This window comes from Eptesicus fuscus, chromosome 6 (assembly GCF_027574615.1).
Source record: "Eptesicus fuscus isolate TK198812 chromosome 6, DD_ASM_mEF_20220401, whole genome shotgun sequence".
Taxonomy (NCBI): domain Eukaryota; kingdom Metazoa; phylum Chordata; class Mammalia; order Chiroptera; family Vespertilionidae; genus Eptesicus; species Eptesicus fuscus.
In genome coordinates this window covers 85,403,155-85,429,724 of record NC_072478.1, presented here as the reverse complement: position 1 = coordinate 85,429,724, position 26,570 = coordinate 85,403,155, and the positions used below count along the sequence as shown (strand labels likewise).

Sequence of the window (26,570 nt, the reverse complement as noted above, 5' to 3'; positions counted from 1 at the left end):
CCCAGACCTCAGGTAATTTCACCATTTATTAAAAGGACCCACTCACAGTTACAAAAGTTTTGGTCAAGCTACAAGTTTAGGAACTCCCAAGTCCTCATCTCAATTCACTGAACTTACAACATCCCTCAGGATAACCAGTATCTAGACTTGAACAAATTGTATCCCCTTGAGTGTTTATATCCAAAAGGAAGGATATTTATATCTGAAATACACAGCAGCACCTCAAAACCAATATTTCTTTTTATTGTGTGCAGTAATTTTATTATTATTATTTGTTTGTTATATGCCAAGAGTAATGTGCATTCAACTCTGAAAAAGACAATCTAGCCCTCGAGGAGCCTACAGCCTATTGGTGGAGACATATAATCTGTCTATTAGGCACAAGAGAGAAACACCTAGTTCTTTTTGGAAAAACCATGCAAGTTTCCCAAGGAATTCAAAGCTAAGGCCAATGCCAAACACAATATTATTTTCCTGGAGGATTCAGGACTGAATAAAACATTCTGACCCTTAAGAGATCCATAGGCTGAAAGAGAAGAGAGCTATTAAAGTACTTAGTTCTCCAAAAATAGTCCAAGTGAGCGTTCTATATGACAGATGATGGAGCAACTAACTCTCTGGGGTACGGTGGAAGGGTCACCATAAAGGTTCATGGAGAAGTGGGGCATTTGAACCGGAGCCTGATGAATAGCAGGAATATTCCAAGGTGTGTGTGTGTGGTCGGGGGGGGGGGGGGGGGGGGGGGATGATGGGGAAAAATAAAGAGCATGAACAGAGGCACTGGGGTATGAATTGGCATGCCCATGTGGTAACAAGTAATTAGCTCAGAGCATGGGGAAAAAAGCAGAGTGTGCAGGGATGAAAGTAGGACACCTCACCAATCTGATTGAATACTTACTTCTTGGCACTGAATAATAATTCTGCCTGATACCCATCTAATTGTTAATGCTGGCATAGGAACTGCCTCCAAAAGAGTTATTACAATGCCATTGATAAATACACACTAGAAAAACCAAAAAGGGCTTTTCTTCCCCCATGTGAAAAACTTCAGGTTTGAAAGATTGGGCGGGGCTCATTAGATCCCAGAGCATGCTGTGGAGACATTATGTGCAATAGCCTAAATTCCATAGCAGGTGATGTCACCTGCAAATGGCTTATAAATGGAGCAAGGCTACAGGTGCACTGGAACGCTTTATCTGCACCAGTACCCAGAGCTGCAATCATGGCCATCTCAGTGCTTCGGATGACAGTTGTCCTGGGACTGCTTGCCTTGATCCTGACTTGCCATGCTGGTAAGTGCTTCCAGTGACAGCTCGTGCAGTGGTTAGCCACGGTTGGAGGAAATTGGTGGCACTGTTCCAGAACATGAAGGGCAGGGAGGGGGAGGGACTTTTGGGCACTGGACTAGGAGACCAGAGACAGATCTTCTAGCAAAAAGCAAGTAGGATTTTTATTTAATGTGCTTCAGTTACAGCCTCTGTCCTCAGTGAATGTATGAAGTTTGAAATGATTGCTTTTTTACATATACTTGTGTAATATAGTGACACTATTATGTTATAAATTTTTAAAAATATGTTTTTATTGATTTCAGTGAGGAAGGGAGAGGGAGAGAGATAGAAACATCAATGATGAGAGAGAATCACCAATTATCTGCCTCCTGTACGCCCCCTCCTGGGGATAGAGCCCGCAACCCAGTCATGTCCCCCTGGCCAGAATCGAACCTGGGACCCTTCAGTCCTCAGGCCAAAGCTCCATTCACTGAGCCAAACCAGCTAGGGCTATTATGTTATAAATTTTGATGATTATAACTAATAATGCTTAAAGGTGAAGCGTATCAACTCTGAAATAAGACTCCTAGGTCTGACTTCACGACTAATCAGAGATGTGACTTCAGGTATTTTATTTAACTTCTCTGGACCTCACATGTAAAATAAAATGTCAATAGTTAACTTTCTCATATGTTTATCATAAAAATTAAATGAGAGACAAAAATTTAAAAAGTATGAGTCCATAATAAGCACCAGTAAATATTAGCTATTATTGTTATCATGTATTATTTCATTTAATTCTCATAATAATCCTTTTATATAAACATGCACAGTTTCACCACTGCCCTTTTTGCAGGTTAATAAACCATTTGCAAAGGAAAAGTTACTTGATCATAGACACTGGTAGTAGTGACACACTTGGCACTAACACCTAAAGCCCTCAGTTCTTCCAGTTATAACTAAGCATCTATTTATTTCATGTTTGTTTCAAGCACATAGAAAACCACAAAGTAGCATGCAGGATTTTCATGAATGAATTTCTTTTTCTGTCTGTAGAAGACGTGACTCCTCTCTATTCAGAATGGTCAGAAAACACAGAGAGAGCAAATATTGCCTTTGAAACTGTTCTAAATGTAACTCAACAGAACTCACACCCTCAGCCACCCATTGTCTACTGGCACAACATACAGGCAGACACTCCAACAGAATTACTGTAGAGATGGTCTCAGAGACTCTACTGTGTCCATCCACTCCTAAAGTAATCCCCCTGGTAAAGTAAAAGGTGAGATTGATATCATAAAAGCCAGTCCCATCTCTGTCTATTATGAACTCTGAAATTGGTTAAATCAGTTCATTGCTTTGAACCTCAGTTTCTTCATCTGTAAAATGAGGTAACTATAAACTTCACCAGATCAAATGAACAAGCTTTTGTAATCACTTGTAAATTATAAAAACTGGACATATATCACTTTTATAGTATTTTTTCAGAACTTTATTATTTCATTGACTAAGAAACTCAACAAGGTAGTTAATGTAAATAAGAGCTATCCTATATTTGAAAAGAGAAAAATATTCAATTATTGGCTTTGATAATTTGTTTCTAGTATATCACACTTCTTAATTTTATAATTGTTACGTATTTTTGTTTTGTTTTCCAACATTTTCAAATTTCTTAATATTTTAACAACATTTTCTAATTTGCATCATCTCCAAAAGCACTAGAGGAGAAAGCTACTATGAATCATTTTGTTAATATTATTAATAATAGTAATAATAATATAACAATAACTTACTGTGAGCTTACCTTGGGGCTAGTGCTGTAAGTGATATAATAGAACATAATATATGTACATACACACACATACATATACATTCATGTATGATGTATATGAAAGACATATGCAATATCTTTTAATCTTTATAATAACACAATGAAGAAACTGAGAGTGTGGTTAAATATTGTGTGTAAGGTTTCATGGCTAATTTTTTAACACATGAATCAAACTCGGGTATGTAGGACTCTAAAACATATGATCCACTGGTCCCTAATACCACTCAGTATGTATGTGGTCCAAGGACTGGAGCCAAGGATCTGCTCTTCACACATTCCTACCCAGAGCTCCTTGAATATTGAAAAGCTACCACTTGGTATCACATTAAAATAAAAAATCTGGTTATGCCAGTAGGCAGATAGGAACACAGAAAAATAAAGAATTCACTTTTCATGCAAGGAACCTCTATTTTGCACCTGGTAAATGTCTTCAGGGGATAACTGCTTGAAGGCTATATTATATCATATAAGTAACAAGGTCTGTGGAGTTAAACATAAATTAGGTCAAAACCTGACTCAGCCACTTCCTAGGTGTGTGATTTTAGGTGAGTCATCTAATTTCTCTGAGCATCTTGTTTTCGCTCTTGTAATATGTGATACCACATTTTTAATGTGATACCAAGTGGTAGCTTTTCAAGACTATATTATCATCATTGGCCTGAATAAGGATTAAGGAGGCATGCTATGAAAGAACTATCCCAGCCCCTGTGCAACAGGCACAGCATAACAAATACATAGTCTCTTTCCTCCCCTCCCTGTGATAAAAACAAAGCTATTCTGGTCACTGTGGTTGCCCTCACCTTACATGAGAGTCATGTCCATAAATGTCCACTTTTACCTTAACTCTTAGCCTATGCTATGTATATAATAGTAGGCTCAAATATCCTTGTTGAAAACAACAACAGAAAAACACCCCAACAACTAAATGAATGAATGAATGAATGAATACTTGGTGATTAGTATATTGATTTTGGTTATATATCCCAGATTAGTGCTCCTCTCCAATCTTTTGTTATGGCATGATAAGCAATAAATGTTTGTAGAACTGAAAGCCACATCTTTTTACTTAGAGTTTCTATTTTAAGATACAATATAGATGCAAGGCTTCTAACGTAATTTGACAATCTCCACACAAAAGCTAGTTACAACTCCTTCATTCAGAGTCCTTGGGTACAGTGTCCAGTAGTTGGGACTTCTTGAGTCAAAACTTGTGGCAGGATTGCAGATAAAATATAGGACACCCAGTTAAGTTTGAATATTGGATAAACAATGAATAACTGTTTTGTTTAAGTATGTCCTAAATATTTCATGGGTCATTCTTATGCTGAAAACTATTGTTTATCTGAAATTCAACTTTAACTGGGTATCCTGTGTTTTGATTTACCAGATCTGTCAGCACTACTCCTGAGGCTATAATAAAACAAAAAGATAAAGATCCTACTCCATTCTGTCACCAGGGTCCAGTGAGGAGGCCATATGTGATGCTAATTGCCCCTCTTTCATTCCATCAAATCTCCTGATCATTTAGACCACTAAGTAAAGCCAAACCCCCAGCCCCAAGGGAACTTGCATGTCACCAACCTCCAATCTCACTCTCTAGATCAGTGGTTCTCAACCTTCCTAATGCCGCCACCCTTAATACAGTTCCTCATGTTGTGGTGACCCCCAACCATAAAATTATTTTCATTGCTACTTCATAACTGTAATTTTGCTACTGTTAATGAATCATAATGTAAATATCTGTGTTTTCCAATGGTCTTAGGCGACCCTGCTAGCAGTTCTCAACCTGTGGGTCACGACCTACAGGTTGAGAACTGCTGCTGTAGAGCCTAAGACCATAGGAAATTACGATTCATAACAGTAGCAAAATTACAGTTATGAAGTAGCAACGAAAATAATTTTATGGCTGGGGGTCACCACAACATGAGGAACTGTATTAAAGGGTCGCGGCATTAGGAAGGTTGAGAACCACTGCTCTAGATCCTTGGCCTCGTTCTAAAGGGCATTCGTTTCATCTTCTGCAAGTCATCCAATCTTTTCAGCTTCTTGGTCTAATGAGCAAAAATATACATACCCCATAAGATTGATCAAGGGTAAAGTTACACAGCTTTTGTAAAACCATTATTTTCAGAACTATTGGATAGATAAGGTACAAGTGATAGAATTTCTCCTTGTCATCATTATTATACTACCTTCAATCTTATAACACATTTGAGGTTAGATCACAACTTTTCTGTTAAAGACCATGCAGCTCATCACTGAGTGCTTAAGGATCCAGATGTGAATACCAGACAGACAGGAGACCGCATTCTGTCTCTGCCACTTACTAACACTGTGGCTGTGAACCAGCTTCTAAACCTGCCTCAAATTCCATTTCTTTACCTTTAATCGGTATAATGATTTTTGCCTACCTCATATGTTTGTTGTGAGAATAAAATGAGACAATGTATGTGGATTTCCTATCACAGGTATGTGGTCAACAAATGCTACTCATTAGTATTTCATCTTCATTATTATCATTACCATGGGCCCAGGGATTACATGGAGAGAGAGAGAGACCATGTAATTGAAGTGAAACCAGGCATTCTGTATTTCAATCATATAGTAGCTTCACTCGGGCCAAGTTACTTAACCTCCATGAATTTCAGTCTTCGCTTCCAGGAAGGGAACCAAAGGATCAATGCCTATTGGTCTGTTTGATTGTTTTTAGGAATAAGTGATATAAAGCATGAGAAGACTTTCACTGGGCAGAAAGTGTTGAGTAAATGCAACTATAAGATACTCCTAAGTTATTTAGTGGGGGTACAATGGGCGCTAGGTGCTTCCTACAAAGAGAGACATTCTGTACTTATTGCTGAGAATCACCTCTGAGATTCTGCTGTCTTTTTCAGATGACAAACCAGATGACAAGTCAGAAGACAAGCCAGATGACAAGCCAGATGCCTCAGGCAAAAAACCAGAGCCGGATATGCCAACATTTCTACACCTCTTGGGCACAGAAATCATTGAGAAGGCAGTGGCGTTCATCCTCAGCTCCATAGAGAGGAACCCGTAAGCACTGAGACAAGTCTTGCTTTTGTCCAGTTCGCTGTTGGCAAATGACCACATTTCATTAAAATGAATGAGAATCAAAATGTTGGTGCATGCCAATGTAATTTTAATTGAGAAGTGTTGCCCTACCTTAAGTCCCATTTGCACCTGAATGAAATTTCCCTGAGCTCTTTGGGGTGAGCACATTCATATCAACTGATTCCATAAAATATTTTTTTTTAAATCTCAGGACCAAGTAGGGAAGATCACCAGATCAGGAGACAGAAAGCCAGGTTCTGGTCTTGAACAAGTGCTTTTTTCATTAGGTGATCTCTGTGTTTCAGTTTGCTTATCTATCAAGTTAAGGGAATACAGGACCACCCCAACACAGACACTAATTCTTTGGTAAAGGTAGTGGGTAATGGTGTGCTCAGCAGTTACAGTTGTGATAATTCCTGCCTTTATTTTCTCCTTGGAGTAACTCAAAAGGGTTAGAGACAATAAATCATCTGTCCTCATAGACAATCTACTGTATATGAGTGTTTTTTTGATTGTGAGGGATTTCCCTGGTGGCAGATCACACACCTCAGAATCCCCCCAATGTTCTCAATCTGTTTTCAAGACCCTATGCCCAACTTCTCATGCATCTTACTCCAGTCTACATAGCTCTGATTTTTACTTCAACTTCACCCTGTTCATTCTTCCCCACTTATTAATCTCCTCAATTTCAGCTATCCAGGATCCAATTCATTTTGAATTTCCAAGTACTTTCAATTTCCACTTCTCTGAGCCTCTGCTCTCCAATTCTCTCCTTCATAGACCCCTAAGCAAAGTTTGGAAAACGAATCTATTATCTAGTTGCTTTAGAATTCCCTGGAGAACACAAAATGCAAGTTCCTCCATTTCACCTTGTACCTTCCTGGGACAAGGCTAAGGATATGCTTTCTAACAAGCTTTCAGGTGATTCTGATATCCAATATAATAAAACCCTAATATGCAAATCGACCAACCTGCGGAATGACAGGGTGGAATGACTAGTCGCTATGACAAGCACTGACCACCAGGGTCAGGAACTGCCTCCTGGTGGTCAGTGCGCTCCCACAGGGGTAGTGATGCGCAGCCAGAAGCCAGGCTCACGGCCCGCGAGCACAGCACAGCGGTGGTGGAGGGAGCCTCTCCCGCCTCCGCTGCAGGTGAGCAGTCAGGAGCAAGGGGTCCCAGACTGCGAGAGGGATGTCCACCTGTCAAGGACGTCCATCACTCCAGGGGTCCCGGACTATGAGAGGGCACAGGCCGGGCTGAGGGACTCCCCACCCCACTCCTCTAGTGCACAAATTTCATGCACTGGGCCTCTAGTACAATAGATGTTGATAGCTCTTGGCTAGATATTCTGAGCTACATGGCTGGTTGTTAAATAGCCTTTAAATTTTTATTCATATTTTGTGTAAATGTGACTATTTGCATTTTTTTTTTGGAAAATTGCTTCTAACTTTTGTTAGCTTCTGAAAGTAATAACTCATTGTGAACTACTTCTGTAGTGAAGTAATCAGGGTTAGTATTCTGTAATCTCTGATTTGCTTAAGTAAGTATATTACTATGTAGACAGGCAGGAGTCTACATACAATCCTCATGCAAGAATGTTGAAACTTATAGATGTGTATTTTTTATTGTTATTATTTCTATTGTGGCTGCTTTTGCAACTGTTGTGTCCCTATGGTTATCAATGTAAACAAGGATAAAACTGACAAACAATAAGAGTAACACCCATTATGTACAAAGTACAGATTAAAACCCAGTTGATTTCATATTGTTATGAATCACAACAATAGCAATGCAAGGGGTTGGAACAATAATAGTTCTTTTTATTCCTCTCCTGGGGAATTCTCTAGATATAAAATAGCATTTTTTTTCCTCTGTTAACTCTGAAAGTTGATTATCTGCAATACTAAAGGATTGCAGCCAGCTCTGAGTGCAGAAACAGTACCTTATCTTTTATTATCTTTTTATTTCATTATATTCTGAGTAAATAATGTTCTTTTTGTTTCTGGAACTTAAAAACATTTCAGGCCCTCTGTCCTTGCTTTCATTTCTGCTTTTCTCATGGATAGTTCTATGCCCTGAAGCTCATCTAAAAGTCACCTCCTCAGAAAACTATCCGATAACCACTCTTGCTCACTGTCTTCTTTCATTTCCTGGTTTTTCTCTATCACTTTACCTTATCATAGCATCATTTAACATATATTACCATCTCAAATAATTTATTTTTAATATAAAATATCAAATACTTTTAATGTGAAAGGAGGGATCAGATCTATCTAGCTCATTGCTGTAGCACAGGACTTTGCCCTCTGTCTAAGAAGACCATACTATAAAGTGGGATGGAGAATGGGAGGAGACCATTCAGAAGTATTTCTAAGCACTTAATACATAAAAGTAGGGGCAGTAATTGTGAAGGAAAAATCTAGACTATAAACCCCTTCTCCTCAAATAATTTGCAGTTGTTATGGTGAGATGACATAAGAAAATGCAATGATAATTAAAATGCTAAATAATATAAATGTCAGCCAAATATTGCAGGTAATTTCTAGAGAAACGAGCTTTTAGGGGGGCCAGCATGCTTAGGGGAGTGTTTAGGGTGAAGGTGGGAAATCTGGGCCTTAAAGGATTCAAAGAGATTTGATTAGAGAGAATGACAGGAATGGTAAAACTTCATAAAGTGAAAACAATGCTTTATTTACTCCAATATCTCTGATGCCTAAGTAGTATATAAGGCACATAATAAATGCTAGATATATGCTTTTAGGACAGTGAATAGACCAGCTCACTCCCTCCACCTGTTCCCTATGCTGCCCTCTGGATTACCTTAGCTTAGAGGTATACAAACTGGATTCTGGTCACTTTTGAGAAGCCTTCGATTCTTGTGAATTTACCCCCAACCCCTGGGTTTCCATGACACATTTTTCCTGGTTCTCTCCCTACCTCTAGTCATTCTTCTCTTTATTTGACTTTTCTCCATGCATCTGCCCCTTAAGTATTATTGCCCCTCAACACTCCAAATGTAACCTGTCTGGTGTCACATCACAGCTTCCACATTGGGAATATTATTTATAATCTACCGAGTTCCAAATTCAGACATCTATTGCACTCTTTTTCCTCAGCTAGAGACTAAAATGACTAATTGTTTGTTACCAAACCCCACCTAGATTTTTCATCAACACCTCAAATTCAACTGATCTAAATGTAAGACCAATGTCTTAGTTACATACTTGTTCCCCCTCCCATGTTCCTCATCTCTGTAAGTCACATCCCCTCTCACCCAAAATCCAGAAACCTCAGGGTCTTCTGGGATCCTTCCTGCTCATCACCAATTTCATCCCATTCTAAAAATTCTACCCATGACGTTTTCCCCCATGCCATTCCTTTTCTTTAACTCCTCTGAATTGTTGGCCTAGTCAAGTCTTTCATCATTTCTTTCCTGCAATCTTTGAGTTAGATTTGCAATTTGTTTCCCTGTTTCTGTCCACACTCACTTCAATCCTTCCTCTATCTACTATAAGAGTAATAGAACAAAATCACATATTTGGTTCTATCACTGCTGTGCTTAAACCCCTTTCATGAATTTCCTTTGCCTACAAAATCATTCAGCTGACATTAAAGGTCCTTCCATGATGCTAATATATCCTTCAATTTTCTCTCTCACTCCTGAAGCCAAGCCCTAATGCCCTAATGACAAATGATTTCTGTTTCAGGGCACGTCATCTATATATATAAAAGCCTAAGCGACCATTATGATGGAATGACCCGAACGACCGATCACTATGACATGCACTGACCACCAGGTGGCAGACGCTCAACACAGGAGCAGCCCTAGCCCACAGGCCACTCTTGCCAATGGGGCCTGCCAGCCAACCTCCACTCCCTCCCCATCGTTGGCAGGTCCCAATTGCCCGATCAGGGCTGGGCCCCGGGCTAGGATGGGGAATTAGGGTGGGTGGTGGTGTATGTGGGCAGTGAGAAAAGAAGGTGGGGGGAAGGCAGGGAACCATGCGGTGGCAGCGTGCAGGTGGTGAGGATAGGAGGAGGGGGAGAGGCGGGGAGGCGGGGATATGGAGAACCGCATGGTGGAAGCACGTGGGCAGTGAGGGAAGGAGGTGGAGAGGTGGGGAGGTGGGGAGGCGGGGAACCTGATCAGCCCTGATCTCCGGCCTAGGGACCCCACCCGTGTATGAATTTCGTGCACTGGGCCTCTAGTCTATATAAATAAAAGCCTAAGCGACTATCTGACCGTTCGACCAGTAGCTATGACGCGCAATGACCACCAGGAGGCAGACGCTCCAACTGATAGCTATGATGCTCACTGACCACCAGGGGACAGACGCTCAACGCAGGAGCTGCTGAGCTGTGGTGACTTGGCAGCTGCGGTTCTTGGGTGATGCACCTGGAACCAGAGAGGAGGGAGCCCAATTCCAGGGTGCATCACCCAAGAACTGCCCTCTTGCAATCCAGGACCCCTCGGGGGATGTTGGGGAGCTGGTTTCAGCCCAATCCCTACATGTAAGGCTGAGGGACCCCACCGGTGCACAAATCCATGCACCAGATCTCTAGTATTTGTATAAACTGCCAATATCTTTGCATAGGCTTGTCTCTCTGACAGCAATGTAGGCCCCCAACCCCAACTCCATTCTCTTCAGCTGACAAGTCTAATCATTTTCTAAAGCCCAAATCAAAGACAAGCTCTCTGGAGACACCACAGATATCTACAATGTAAAAACTCAGGTATTCATACTCTGGGATTTCCTAATGCTTTGTAGAATCCTTCCTAACAGAGTTCTTCCTCACTCCCCCCACCCACCCTTTTTTTTTTATTACTTTTATCTCAATGCTTGTTTTCTCCACTAGACTGTAACCTCCTCACAGATCACATTTAAGTCATCCTTCACCTTCTCAGCAGCTATTCCATACCCAAACCTTGTGACTATAGTGATTCTGACATTAATTAATGATTCTAGATATATGAGCTTTACACTTGGCTTTGCAGTTCACCAACGGTATTTAATTTTGGACAGGATGTTTAATTTCTTTGAGCTTCAGAGGTTTTTTATATGTAAAAAGATAAAAATCATTCATTTTTCTATTCAATAAATATTTATTAATTTATACTATGCCAGGCATTGTTCTAGGTGCTGGAGATATAGTACTGAGCAAACATATAAAAGTATATGTATATATGAAGTATATATATATATTATATATATATGTATATATATAATATATATATGTATATATATAATGAATGGACACCTAATTAATAGATTAGTTTGTATATTTAAAGAGATAATTATGCATAAATGGCTTTTCAACTATGAACTATTATAGAAATCTTAGATCCTATTTCTTTCTGACATAGAAAAATCTGGAAAAAAGTGTGGCTAAAACATTATAAGATACCCTAGTGATCCTTCTAACATTTTTGTTTAGTCTAATTTTTAATTCTTTTTTTCTCATTATTTTCTTTTCAAGAGGATTTTTGGAACTTAATGATAATTAAGAATATTCATCAATGTGATCTCCCAGGTGATTTTAACTTATAATTTATAACTTAAATAGTAGTATATGGGACAGAGAAAAAAGGGTCTGATTTTATTTCACGAATTTGGACATCCATGCCTATCTATAAACAGAAAAAGTGTATTATTTTTGTCTTTACTTTGTTCTTGCTGGAGTTTTTAGATTAATTTTAAAGAGTTTTTTTTTTTTTATCTTAAAGAAGATGATGACATAAGGATTAAGGGAGGAGGCACAATGTGGGGTGAACCAAGTAAGCACTGGGAGTTAGGAGACCTAGTTCCTGTCACACTTTGCTAGGAACTTGTTTCGTGCACATCCAGCCTATGAACTGGGGGGATTATATGCACTAAAATCTAAGGGCCCATGTAATCATGCTATTAGTCACCCACAAGAAGAGTAACACTTTCTGAACCTAGTTCCAGGAGGGAAGACTAGCAATCTCTTGAATCCCACACATTCACATTTATGTACAAACAATATGGTTTGAGGAATCAGAAATATTTGCTGTCTTCTTATCCAGTTGTCTCCTGAAATGGATAGTAAAATACAAAAACATAAATATAGCACTGGAAAAGTAATTATATCAGCATCTAGCACTGAGGATTTACTCTGTTTCATGCATTAAGGTGAGTGCTATTTATGTGCTACCTAAATTAATGCTAACGTCCCTATTTAAAATAGGTATTGTTAGCCTTAAATTTTATAAACAAGAAAACCAATGCTCAGAGATACTCATGGATGGGGCCAAGTTACAAGGGAGGAGGAAAGGATTTGACTCAAGCAGCGTGACTGCAGAGTCTTTGCCTTCTCATTAAGCCCTAGTGCTACTACAGCGTAGGAGAAAGCAGAGGAAACAGTGACTAAGCTATTTCACCTGAGACATGCCTCAGGGTGCCCACAGAAAGAAATCACTACACCTTTGGTCAGTTGAGTTACCTCATTTGCATCTCCAGAAAGGATGGCCTTTCCCAACTGCCATTCCATATCTGATGGGCAATCGCCTCTTCCCCACTGGCTCCATTTCACAACTTGGGTGTGATTAGTGTAAGCTCAGAAAGCCACTGTCATGTTACCCCTAGACTTAGTCCACCCTTTTCCATAAGCTTTGAAGGGTGGAAATCAGGCTTGGGCGTTGGAATCAAGACACACTCCCTTCTGACACTCCTGACTCTCACCCCAAAGGCAGCTAAGCTCCTAAAAACACCCATGTTTGCATTTTCCCATTCCCATCTTCTCAGGGAACAGCCTACCTCTTGTTGCAGATGTCCTAAATCTTTGCCTTCACTCAGACTGCTGTTACATACCTCCACTCATTAGTACCCACCAGCCGAATCCTTGGAGTGCCCTACTAGAGATTCAATGTATGAAGCAGTCTAATAGACAGCCAACATGGAGTTAGGATGAGCAAAAGGCATAGAGGAGAAGCAAACCCACTTCTAACTTGGCTGCTTACTGATTATGTGCCCAAGGGGAAGTCACTTCTCCTCATTGAGCCTCCCTTTCCTTCTTATTAATATTAAAAATGTGAGGGACTTAATTTTCCTGGTTCCTAATGCAGGAATTTCTTTTTTAGCTGTATCGAGGAAGCTTTGACTAGATTCATGAGACAATGGGCCCTAATGGGCAAGGAGAAATGGCTCAATCTAGGGACATAGAAAACTGGCATCTGAGAGAAGGAAGCCTCTAAAGCAGAGATTAAATTTTGGATGGATTCATTAGGTGTACCTCTTTAAATCCCAGTGACTGTGCATTTAATCAGTAGTTTTAAAAGTTTCATTTGTATGATAATTGCCTCATCATATCAAAAGTTATGTATAAAAGTGCCTTGATCATGCCTTGGGGAAAGTAAATTTAATAGGTAATTCACATGCAACTGATGAGCAAAACTGAAGTTGGGCATGACATCACTCAAAAGCCCCTCTATGAAGTCTTCTGGGAAAATAATTTTCGAATTTTGAGGGAAAACAAATTGCCTTTCATAAGGATTGTCTCCTTTATAATTATAATATTTATGTAACTTAACCTGTTTCTTGTTTTCTTCTCTACCTGTAAGCTCAAAGTGAAACTGATGACTCAATGTACGCCTTTGTTTAACCTATGAGAATTTGCACTTTTTCCCTGTTGCTCATTCTTGACTATCTTGCATTTTTGTTGTTGTTGTTGCCTATTTCCTCAAATATGTATTACTAGAGGCCCGATGCATGACAATTCATGCACTGGAGGGGGCCCTCAGGGGCAGGCGACACATCACACCTCTGCTGCTGCCACTGCCAGCAGGGCAAGCCTTGGCTGGCCCTGGTTACCTGCGCCTCCAGCTAGCCCTGGGCAGCTGGGGGGCTGAAGGAACTGGAGAACTCCAGAGGCAGGCATGCGAAGCCGCTGGGCCTGCCTGGGGGTGGGCCAGGCTTTGCCGCGTGCCTTTGGCCCGGGCGGGGCTGAGGGGACTAGGCGCCGCCATCTTGTGGCTGGGGGCACTGCCATCTTTAAGGGTGTGACAGTCAATTAGCATATTCCCTCCTTATTGGCTGTGGGCACTGCCATCTTTGAGGGTGTGACAGTCAATTAGCATATTCCCTCCTTATTAGATAGGATAATTTCACTATAAATAATTTCACATTCTAAAGTGCAGAGACATAAACATCTAAAAGATGAAAAGATCTTTGTACTATTCTTAAATCCTAAGCCCTCTCTAGCTGGTAAATTTTCCTCTCTCTGGCTTGTGTTTCTAAGGACACACCTCCATGGCTCCAGAATAATCCAAGAGCAGCCAAGTCCTGTTCTTCCAGTTCTTCTGCTCCATACGTCCTGGAGGCCTCAAAGCACCTCCTAGCACCTCCTAGCACAGTCTCAGGATTCAGGCCCTGGCTTCCACCAAAGGCAGCTCATTTTGAACACCCTGATTTTGCATTTTTGCTTCTAGAAGTCAGGATAAATGTGTCCTCTTTGGGGTCACATTCTAGTTCATTGAGAACATATTTATTGACAGTACTAATTTTCCCTAATCATTTTGAAAGTTTCAATGCTGCAAAAAATATTAACTAATATGAGAATTATTATTAGCAAGAATAACCAAAGAATGGTCCAAAATAAGGAAACTAAAGCCCAGATAAAGTAACAAGTCCAAAGTCACAGGATCAGTAAATGATAAAAAGATTTTAATCTGACTCCAAAGAATACTTTCTTAACCCCTCAAAGAGCATGAAGTTTCAAAGATAAAAGTTTCATATATCCTTTTTGGAAAGTCTTTAAAAATTATTTGAGCCCACTCTCCTGGGCTAGTAAATGAAAAAATGACTTATTAAAAAAAAAAAAAAGAATGAGGTTATTGCTGTTCCACAGAGGCTTTATTATTCTCATAGAGGAGCAGAGTGTCTGGATGGAAATCTTTGAAAAGTCTTAGTGCAGCCCTGTCACTGCTTCTACCACCTCATGACACAGAGGTGGCTCCTTGGTGGCCACTGCTGTGGTTCTTGCCAATTAGTCATAGAGGATCGGACCATTGCAAAACCTGACCCAGCTGAGTCAGAAAGATTGTCCCAGAATTATTTAATCTGCACAGTAAGACCAGACTGAATTCAAAGAGCATGATGACAATTATGGCTGCGCTCTAGTCTGGAATAAAAGATCTACATGCTTCTGCGACTGAGTTCTCAAGAGCTGTCCTCCTGAGTCTTGTCCTCCCAGCACTTTGAATCTGAAAGCAACTCCGGTATAAGTCCAATAAATCTTTTGTTTGACTGTCTTCCTCTTTTTATACAGCCACAATAGGTTTTCATGCAACACAAAGTCCTTTTAATAACATAAATGACTAAACAAAGAGTGAACACCTACTAAATAGTGGAAAATGCATATTACTTTCTACAACAAATTCAGACAACCCACACGCTGCATTTCCCAGAGACTGTGCCAATCCACCCTGCAGCTTTCTTGAGATATAACTGACATATAACAGTGTGCAAGTTTAAAGTATAAAAGTGATGATTTGCTATATGTATGCTGCATATTGCTAAATATTTACTACAATAGGGTTAGTTAACAAAGCCATTACTCATATAGTTGCCATTACTTTCTGTGGTGAGAACTTTTAAGATCTACTCTCTTCGCAACTTTCAAGTACATAATACAGCATTGTTAATTACAGTCACCATGTTGCACATTAGATTGCCCAAAATATACCTTATATTGATCTTATACCTGAAAGTTTTTACCATTTGGCCACTTTCACCTATTTCCTTCCACACACAACCCTCTGTCTCAGGCAACCTACTGCCAACCTACGCTCTGTTTTAACAAGTTCCAATTTATTTGGATTCCACATAAAATGCAATCATACAGTATTTGTCTTTTTCTGTCTGACTTACTTCACTTAGCAATAATGCCCTCCAAGGTTTATCCATATTGTCACAAATGACAGGATTTTCATCTTTGTTAAAGCTGAATAATATTATATATATCACAATTTTTTATCCTTTCACCCATCAATGGACACTTAGGTTGTTTTCATGGTTTGGCTGTGGTTGCAGTGAACATGGGGGTGCAGATCTCTTCATGATAGTGATTTTAATTTCCTTTGGATACATACCCAGAAGTAGGATTGCTGGATCATATAGTAGCTCTATTTTTACATTTTTTTGAGGAGCCTCCATAATGCCTGCAGCAATTTACACTCCCACCAACAGGGCACAAGGGTCCCCTTTACTCCACATCCTTGCCAGCACTTATGTCTTGTCTTCTGATAACAATCATTCTAACAGGTGTAAGCTGATAAAATTGTGATTTTGATTTGCATTTCCCTGATAAATAGTGATGGTGAGCACATTATCATATATCTGTTGGCTATTTGTATCAGGCAGGCAGAGGTGGTTAGGGGCAATCAGGCAGGCAGGCAGAGGGGTTAGGGAAAAGTGTCCAGTCAGGTCCTCTGCCCATTTTTAAATTAAGTTGTTCTATTATTGAACTGTATGAGTTTCTTACGTATTTTGGATACTAACCCCTTATCAGATATATTATTTATAAATATTTTCTCCCATTCCATTGATTCCCTTTTCATTTTGTTGATTGTTTTGAGACTGCTAATTTCAACTATTACTTCCGTGTAAGCAAAATCACTTAAGATTACTCTATTAAGTTCTGACAGACTGCTTTTCCCTAACAAAAATCCCCCAAAATTCCTTTTCATATACTGAGTGCCTAACTGTGCCTGGGAAATACATTTACTGTAACTGTAGTAATCATATTACCTAGGTTTAAAAAACATGTCCTATCAGAGTTTCTCTGTCTTTATATTCACCTCTTTGTTGTACAATTTGAAATCACTCTTCCATGTTGGTAGTAAAAAACAACAACACGCCAATAGAAACAGGTACCAAATCAGTACTGGATTTGATGCACCACTAAGAAGCAACCGTCCAAGATCTCCAGCGTAATAGATTTTGAAGATTTCAATACATGTTTGCCCTTCCTACCCTTTACTACCTTTTCTTCCTGTCCTCCAATAAGACCCTTCTCTACAGCCTGTTTTGGAAGATTAACAATCTCTTGCATTTACAGAGTGTTTTTCTTTCATGAACACTTCACACTATTATCACACTATCCTATATAATAAAGAGGTAATATGCAAATGGTTGTCGCTGCTGCTGGAACTGCCAGACACTCAACACTGGGGAGAGAGAAATGGGGACCAGCCAGGCACAAATGAGCTCATGAAAGAGGAATGGGGACCAGCCAGGCTGTGGCCTGGGAGAGGGACAAGCCACCTGCCCCATGGTCCCAGGTGCCAGCGCCTGAGGACGAAGCTGCCCACCCACAATCCCCTGCAGCTGTGGCCAGCCCAGGTGAAGCCGGCCTGGGTCCTGGGTGCCTGCAGCCATACAGAGGGAGGGAAGCCCAGGTCCCGTGTGCCTGCGACCAGCTGGAGGAGTGAATCCTGGGTACCAGGTGCGGGGCCAGGCAGAGGCAGTTAGGGGCGATCAGGCAAGTAGGGGAGCAGTTAGGGGCGATCAGGCAGGCAGGCAGGCAGAGGTGGTTAGGAACGATCAGGCAGGCAGAGGTGGTTAGGGGCAATCAGGCAGGCAGGCAGAGGGTTAGGGGTGATCAGGCAGGCAGGCGAGTGGTTAGGAGCCAGTGATCCCAGATTGCAAGAGGCAATCAGACACCCCCCGAGGGGTCCCAGATTGGAGAGGGTGCAGGCTGGGCTGAGGAAACCCCCCCACCCCACCCCGATGCCAGAATTTTGTGCACCTAGTAATGCCATAATTGCAATAAAATTGAAATACGCTTGTCAGGCATTATTTTCTTTATATAACAGGAGAAGCTCAGGAAAAGCAATTGACATGAAGATAACTGAGCTAGTGTAGGCTGAGAGGGAACTCTAATCAGGTTTGTGTAGCCTCCAACACAGCACCCCTTTGTGAATAACACCCTGAAGACACAATCCACAGCATCACTACTCTGTCCCCAATCCCAAAGTTCCTACCATGGCATCAGTCCTAAAGGAAATTTACATTTTTCATATTACAGAGATGCTAAGCATAAAGAGTACTTCTATTAAAATATAATTCAAATTAAATCAAGACACTGTACTATATCCCATCTCATTCTGAGAAAAAGCTATATTATTCAACTAGGGGCCAAGTGCACGAATTCGTGCACCTTGAAAGAACTGTGGGCCATGAGGCTGCCGTGGGCACAGGGGCGGTTCTTAGCTCATCCTCGACGGCCCTGCCTGGCCCCTCCCACCACAGCCCCTGGTCCCATCTGCTGGCAGCTCTGCTCCCGCGCTGCTGCTCCCACACACTGACGGCACCAGTCCTGCTCGCACCCGCTGATGGCATGGAGCGATTGGGGCAGGTGCCAGCAGCAGGTGTGAGTGGGACCAGCACCGGCAGCGGGGGCAAGAGGTGGCTCCAATGCCAGCAGTGGGTGCAAGCAGGGCCGTCACCGGCAGCAGGTGCGAGAGGCGGCTGCCCGCTCTGATTGCCCCTCAGGATCAGGGGGAGGTGGAGAAGCCCTGAGGGGCAATTGGGGCCGGCAGCCACTGCTTGCACCCACTGACGTTGCTGAGCGATTGGGTGTCAGTAGTGGGTAAGAGTGAGGCTGGCACAGGTGGCAGGTGCAAGGGCCCGGCGGGACTGTGGCATGTTGGAGCAAAGAACTTTCAGTAACTACCAGAGGCTCGCCCCAATGACAGTGACCGGTGCCCTGCCTTAGTCTGGTGCCCTAGCTCACCTGCTCCACCATCCCGCCATGTTCCACACGCACCCCCTAGTGGTTAGCACACATCATAGCAACTGGTTGTTCTGTTGTTTGGTCTATTTGCATATTAGGGTTTTATATATAGAGATATCCTTACAACAGTGGCTAGGATCAATCCTATCTGAGCTACCTGCTTCTCATTTCATCTTCTACTCCTTATTCCTTTGCTTTCTCCAGCCATTTGGAATCCTTGCCTTTCTTCAAATACTTCAGGCATATTCTTTCCTCAGAGCCTTGCATATCCCCTTCCTTCTGCCTAAAATACCTTCCCCAAGATAGCCAGTGGCTTTCTCCCTCACTTCTTCAATATTTCTCAGAGATGACCTTCTCAGTGAGAACTTTGTTGGCAATTTTAAGTAAAATTACAGTTGTATTATTTGAAATCACTCTTTTACTTAAAATTGTACACCCTGGCCCACCATTTCTTTCCCCTTTAGCAGCTGTGTTTTTTTCTCCTATCACACTCATCTTTTAACACAGTGTTAAAACTTTTTTTTTAAAAAAAAACTTTGCTCCTTGGAATTCTACTCCCAATAGAATGTAAAGCTCCATGAGGCAAGATTTTGCCTCTTTTGTTCAATGTTACTGGTATAATCATGAGCAATTAGAACAGTGTTCAGCAGAGAGCAGCTGATCAATAAATATTTGTTGTATTCTGTATTAAGTAAAGAAATTAAACGACAGAATGTCCACCTGAGAACAAGAAAGTAAGGATGCACATGGGACATCTCATGGTTCTTGTGTTCAAGTAGCTCACAATCTTGATGTTAGTTGAGCATGTGATCAATTAATCACATTCAGCATGACCTGGTATATTGAAGCACAGAGATGGTAGCATGGTAAATAGGACAAAGAGCCATTAATGCTCCCTTGGGAAATGTGGGAAGACTTCTCAAAGGTAATAATATCTGAGCTACATCTTGATAGATGAGAAAGGATTTAGAGACCGGAAAAGGAGGAGTAAGGACAATTCAACTAGAAGAGACAGTTTAAGTCAAAGCTTAGCCTGTGGCAATGCTTGTCATTCCAAGATGGCCCTGCAAAAGCTACCTAAGATGATAATGATTATTGGAACATGTTTCATGCTTAGTCCTTCTAAATGTTGCCTCATTGAATGCTCACAACAAGTACAAGAATTAAATATTACTATTCCATTTTGAAATAATGCAATTGAAAACCTGGAAGTTTAAGGAACCTGTCCAAGATCACTTAGATTACTAATTTGTGCAAGCCTAAAGCCTGAACTCAAACGTAAATCTGTGCAAGCCTAAAGCCTGAACTCGAACGTAAATCTGTGCAAGCCTAAAGCCGCTGTTTTTCACTTCACTGCTTTTTCAGTCTGTATAGGGTTCCCTTTTGTTACTTTTATGTTGAGAAGGGGAACTTATTGTCTAATTCAATAAATGACAGAAGACCTAAAAAGTCAAATCGGTGATGGTGAGGTAACCTAGGAGCTGGTAACAGGAGGAAGCCACTAGCAACTCAGCTGAGAAGAAAGAAAAGAGGGGGGTATAACCAGAGCCAGAGACTGGAGTCAACTGACAAAAGTTAGAACCAAGGCAGATCTATCCAGCAGGACCTAGCAGCTCAGACACAGTACGAACACTTCCAGAGACAACTTCCAAATAGAGAGGGAGAGGAGGCCACATTCTGGCTTTCCCCTTTTCCAACCACCTATCTCCTGCCTGGGACTCCCAGGGGCAGAACAGAGGCCCAGAGTCAGCTGACCTTGGAACCTGAGAAAGTCAGCCTGCAGGGTTCAGCTTCATGCCCTCTGTCTGCCCTACCCAGAGCGGAGTAGAGGAACAATGGGGAATGAGTTCGAGGGCAAACAGCCCCAAGGCTGGCACTAGATCAAGTCTAAAGGCAGACTATGGCAGACATTTTGGATAGGGGAAAAAACTTGATTTTCCATTAAAGCATAAAAGTGTTAACAGCAAAGAGATTTGGCTATCTTTTCAGCATGGCTGTGACTGCAGTCCATGGGAAGAAAGGGATATTGATGAGACCATGAAGGGCCTTGCATGCCACGCTAAGGAGCTTGAAGTCTATTTTATAGGTGGTCATATATAACCAAAATTATGTCTTGAAAAGAAAATGCTGGCATCGTTATAGATGTTTTCATGGGGGGGTGGGGAAGGACAGGTTAGAACACATTTGCCAAAGGCTGATGTAGTAAAGGCCTAACTTAGTGGAAGGGTCAGTGAAGCTTTGGAGTGGTCCTACCATAACTACAAACTTAATAGAGAGTCACATTCTGCTAGTGTAGACTCCAAACCAATGAGGTTTGTGAGGCCCTAGACTTGTCAGACAATACTCTGAAAATGCTTTTCATTGCATGCTTTAAAGTTTCTTTAGGAGTAGAGGGATAGGAGCGTAAGGAGTCTGGAAACAGTATCAGAGAACAAACGATGGAGATGTTTACCTTAGAGATAAGGAATCATGTCTTACTGAAAAGGTGAGTTACCTTTAGAACAACAGGCTCTCTGGAGCCTAGGACCCAAGGGAAAGGTTATCTAGTTAAGGCCCTTCTGAACAGAGGGCCCCAGAAAGAAAAATAAGACAAACTGAAATCTACTCATTGCTTTATTCATTCTTTCCAGGAGTCACTACATTTTAGGATGGAACGAGTTTCAGCCAGGGAGCAGGAGACCATCCTCCTCCTTCCATTCTCGCTTTATCCTGTCATCACAGCAAATGTGAAAGGGCCCCCTGAAAGGCAGAACAACAGTAATAAAAATAAGAGCAGGTTACATGTAATTAGCACATTTCCAAAAATAGTCACTCCTACTTAGTCACCATTTTACTGACAGGAAATCAAAGTCTCAAAGTGGTTAAGTCCGATCACAGAGCTGGTAAATGGCAAAGTCACAACTAGAGAATAGGTCTTGCCCTGGTCAGGAAGTTCAGTTGATTAGAGCATCATCCTAATATACTAAGTTTGTGGGTTTGATCCCCAGTCAGGGTGCATGTAAGAATCAACCAATGAATGAATCAATAAGTAAACAACAAATTGATGTTTCTCTCTCTCTTTCTTTTTTCCTCTTCCTCTCTCTCTAAAATCAATATATACATTAATTTTTTTTTCTTTAAACCCACAGGTCTCTGTTATTCACATATTCTTACTGGAAATGTAGATACTGCACTTTTCTCAAGATTACTGACCATGCAAACTTTGTATGAGCCATCAGTAAGGGGAAATACACATTTACAAGTGAGAACGGGGTGAGGTGGGAGACGCGTAAGCATTCAGGGTAGCTGAGCCCTGCCTGTGACAAACTACCCCACAAGCTGTAGTTACCAGCAGTTTCTTCACGGACTCAGAGGCCTCTGGGCCCAGCTCATTCACACACTTCCTTAGCCCTTCTATGAGGTGCTCAACAGAAATGCCCAGAGTCTGCAGCAGAAGCTTGAGTGGATCCAGAAGGGGAATGGCATCCACAGGTAAAGGTACGGCATTCTTGACACCGCCGAGGAAGAAGGCGGTAGCTGCAGAGCAAAAGGGAAACCGAGTGAAAGAGGAGCATCTGCTCCTGTCTATGACCTCACCACCTTCCACTCCGTCCATCAACGGCTCCACTCCAGCCATGCTCATCTTGATCACCCATGAAAACTTCTGCCTTGGGGCCTTTGCACTTGCTGTCCCAGTTCTCTAGAACTTTCTTTCCTCAGATAGCTACATTATTTGGTCTTTCCTCACATTATTTGGTCTCTCCTCAAAAGTTACATTCTTAGAGAGGTATCAAAAAAATGGCCCACCTGTCATCCTCTATCTTTATTTTTTCTTACCACTACCTAGAATATTAAATCTTTTTGTTTTTGCATCTCTCCTCTCACTAGAATGTAGGCTCCATGAGGAAAGGAACTTACGTTTTACTCACTACTGCGCCCCATGCCTAGCGCACCACACTGCACCTTGGCAGGTAGTAAGCACTTATACCATACTAGCGATTTGACTGAACAGGGATGTACTTTGCATGTATATTGAGATGCCATAAGCAAACTCAACTTGGAGACAGGAATGGATCCAATCACAGCCCAGGAAACTGTTCCCAACCAATTTAACTCAATGCTATAAAAATAACTGAACAATGACTCTGTACCAGTTGATGTAGCTACATAGATGCATAAGAACACTCCATTCTGAGAGCTCACATAGTCTGGTTGACAATATGATCTGTGTACACCACAGTGCTGCATGTTATGGGCAATGCTCTATGGAAATACAAAAGAAGGGATAACTAATTCTGATGTGGGTGAGTGTTGCAGGAATCTTCTCAGAGGCTAGAGTTGTGTCTTGAGGCAAATGCCAGCATCACAAGGTAAATAAGGGAACAGAATTTTAAAAAGAACAAAAGTAACAAAGGCACTGAGATATTAAAATGAAAGTACATGCGCAGTGTAGTGAGTCTTCTGCCCAGAATGGCTTGAGTGCAGAACTCCAGTGGGGTGTGCTGAGGAGGGATAAAGGGGGTGAGGCTACAAATTTCAGGTGAGGTCAGGTTTTTCAAAGCCTTGAATGACATACTAACAAGTTTGAGGTGTTTTTTGTGTTTTTTTTCCTGAGAGCAATGGGAAGCTATCAAGGAATTTATGAGACAACTGCATTTTGTATCTTCAGTTTAAAAAAGGTAACTTTCATATAGAAAACGAATCAGTAGAAAAGTATAGAGAATGGAAAAATATGTATTTTTTGTAAAATGCGTGCAGATATGTAAACATACTTGTGCATGAACAGATTCTTAAGAATTCCTATTACATATTCTCCTGCTGGCTAAGACCCTGCCCTAGTTCACTTTCCTCTGGAATCCTTTTCATGTTCCCATTCAAATCATAAAAATTGAGTCTGTTTATCTTCACCTTCTACCACCTATTTTCCCTCCAGAATTCTCTTCCAGTGAATGATATTTCTTTCCCTCCACCCATCTTTCAGAAGTCACCTCTGCCAATGGATGTTTGTCCCTGGAAACTAAACAACAATAATAGCTGAAACTGATGAAATTATAAATTTGTCAAAAATTCCATAAGCTGCCACTTAGTTTCTCATGACTGATCTCTTTACTTCTTATTTTAAACACTTGGTTATCTCCTCTGTATGTACTTAAATACTTATATATCTCTGCAATGCTCTCTGTTCTCTGAATGAGCAATGGCCATCACTGAATGGGTCAGTTCCCACTGTCCTCCAAGAAGCCAGCCTCTGTACCCCACCCAGACATTGAATGGTTCGCCCTCCGCTCTCCCACAGCTCTAGCTGAATACCACTGTACTCACTTCTACAGAAGTCTTATCCCCCTTGCCACACTATAGGCACCCTGAAAACAATATTTATGTCTGATCCATTTCTGAGTCTTCCAGTGCTAATCCAGTGCCCAACAGGTTGTAGCCATTCAATAGATAGCCACTGAGCATGTGAACAGATTAGTGTAACTGTCTCAGGAGAATCAAGCTTGCAACCTGACTGATCAGAGATGATAGCAGGAATGACTCCATATAGTGTCAAAAGCATAAAAGGAGGAAGCTGCAAAGTCAGGTTTTGACTAAAGATTAAAGAAGATAAGGAGAGCTATGGTGATCAATGTTCAACAATGAAATCTCTGCTGACCTTCAGTGGGAACTGGCTAACTTCTTATGTAGCATGAACTAGGGGTATTGGGCTAGGGTTTAGATTGTGTTAAGTGGAGTACATCTGAAAACCCTTCCAACCTTACCATTCTGTGATTCTAAAACTCTCTCCACCATATACCTTAGCCTTGGCTTACTAGTTGTGTCCTATGAAGAGAAAAGTAGAGAAATGTCATACGTTCCAGGCTACTTACCAGAGTAACTGCAAATGCCAACGGTCACCAGCAGGAGTACAGTGACCAGCTTCATGGCAGGTTATCTGTGATATCTGCCTGGAGTTAAAAAGTAAATCTGCCAAGCCAGGGGTCTCACGTGCTTCAGCAAGTGTAACAGTGGCGTTTGCACACACGCATATTTATACACCTACTGAGGACCTGAATTTCAGTCACTGCCACTTGATTCGCTGCAGCAATGAAGAGCATGAAGGTCATGTCTGTCACTTAAACAAATGGGAGGTTTTTCCGCTTTCCCTCATGTTCTCATGAGAAACAAAGCCCTCGTTTAAAGCATTCTCAAGGACCTCTTGCACAAGCCCTTGCAAAACAAAACAGATGCCAGGGGGAGGCAAAGAGCTCTAAGAATCCTTCTTCTGAAAGAATATTGAAAAAGAAGGGAAGGTTTTGCATTGACATGAGAAGGCGTGAAAGTTTTGTTGAATTCCTCCACCTTTCTACTTATTTAAAGTTTGGAGAATCGCATTACCCAATGAACTACCCAGTTAAGGAAGCCATCTGGAGGTCCCATCGGCTGTGGTATAATATGGACTCAGCTTAATGACATCTAGTGCCATATTTCTGTAGAACTTACCTCCATCCATCCCAGCTCCACTCACACATCTACTATGGCAAGATCTTTGACCTTTGCTAATGCCTCCAGTTGTTTTTGGAAACCCTAGAGTGTGCCTTCTCTGTGCCCTCAGATAGAATAATAAGCCCAGGATCTAAAACACAATGCCTTTTTAAACTTGGGATGCAATATTTGCTCTTTGTGTAATCTTGGATTAGACATTTTTATTTTATTTTATAGTATTAGTATCCTTATCTAAAATGGGGACATTAACAGCAGACAGTCCCAAAGATGTGACTCTAAGAAAAACTTTATTTTGCCAGACCCTATCTATATAAACAAGATGAATTGCCGAAATATGCCTATTAGAACCACCTGGCAGTTCAAGCCCTTGCAATCATGCAAAAGGAAAGCTGGGCTGGCCACAGAAACAATCTGCGGAAAGGCTGCCCTCCTGAACCAGAACTCAGCCATGGGGATTCAGGATGAACCTATTAGGAAGCCCAAGTCCTGGAGCTGCTTAGGGAACCTGGTGCCTCATAAGCAAGGAAGAGGAAAAAAGAACCTTGCAGGCAAGAAATAGAGATCAGGGTTCCCTGGCCAAACAGCACTAATGGCCCCAGCAACCCTCACTATTAAGGAAGGACTCTGAACACTTTCAGGAAGGTATGCTATGGCACGGTCCCCTTAAGGTGCAAGGCTAGGGGTTGGGGCCTAACTTGAGGATGTCATATTGTGGTGAGGATTTAATGAAATTATGTAGACAAAGGATGCAAATGAACCAAACCAAGATTAACACTTAATAAGTCTCTTCTATTATTTACTCCTATAAGTTACTGAGCTGCTATGGCAATTTCTTTATGTTTCTTCTGCTTTGTAAACTGCATGAAGGAGATCATGTAGTATTACTGCCACTCATACTCAGTCCTGCCACTTCTACTGCTTTCTCTGCAAGAGATGGCTTCTGTTTTTCCTGGGTATTACTCCTCCACCAGGTATCCTGATGTGCCCAAACCCTCAAAAAGCAAGGTTGTGTGGAACAGTGGTGGTGAGTCCATTCCATCTTTATTTGTATGTTATAATCTTTTTATGGGACACTAATCAACCACTGCCCTCATCTCGCTTGTCATTTGCAAGTTTTCTTTCTATTCCTTTCCCTACATTTCCCCTCTTTTGCTCTGCTCTATACCGAAAGTCGAGTTGGTCAT

At 41.4% G+C, this 26,570-nt stretch overlaps 2 protein-coding genes across 3 annotated transcripts in view; one reads left to right on the top strand and one right to left on the bottom strand.

Moving 5' to 3' along the window:
• Positions 1 to 1,166: 1,166 nt before the first annotated feature.
• C6H5orf46 (chromosome 6 C5orf46 homolog) overlaps positions 1,167 to 26,570 on the top strand; it is a 55,668-nt gene continuing 30,264 nt past the window's right edge. For both annotated transcript variants that reach the window (XM_028146005.2, XM_054717023.1), the window contains exons 1-2: positions 1,167 to 1,292; positions 5,991 to 6,150. In XM_028146005.2, the coding sequence (XP_028001806.2) occupies positions 1,223 to 1,292; positions 5,991 to 6,150 (230 nt within the window). In that variant the 5' untranslated portion in view covers positions 1,167 to 1,222. The remainder of the gene's footprint in view (positions 1,293 to 5,990; positions 6,151 to 26,570) is intronic.
• SCGB3A2 (secretoglobin family 3A member 2) lies at positions 21,520 to 24,882 on the bottom strand. Its single transcript, XM_028145176.2, has 3 exons — positions 24,771 to 24,882; positions 22,253 to 22,440; positions 21,520 to 21,663 (listed from the first exon to the last, which is right to left on the bottom strand). The coding sequence occupies exons 1-3, from the start codon at positions 24,823 to 24,825 to the stop codon at positions 21,640 to 21,642; spliced, it is 267 nt and encodes an 88-aa protein (XP_028000977.1). The 5' UTR covers positions 24,826 to 24,882; the 3' UTR covers positions 21,520 to 21,639.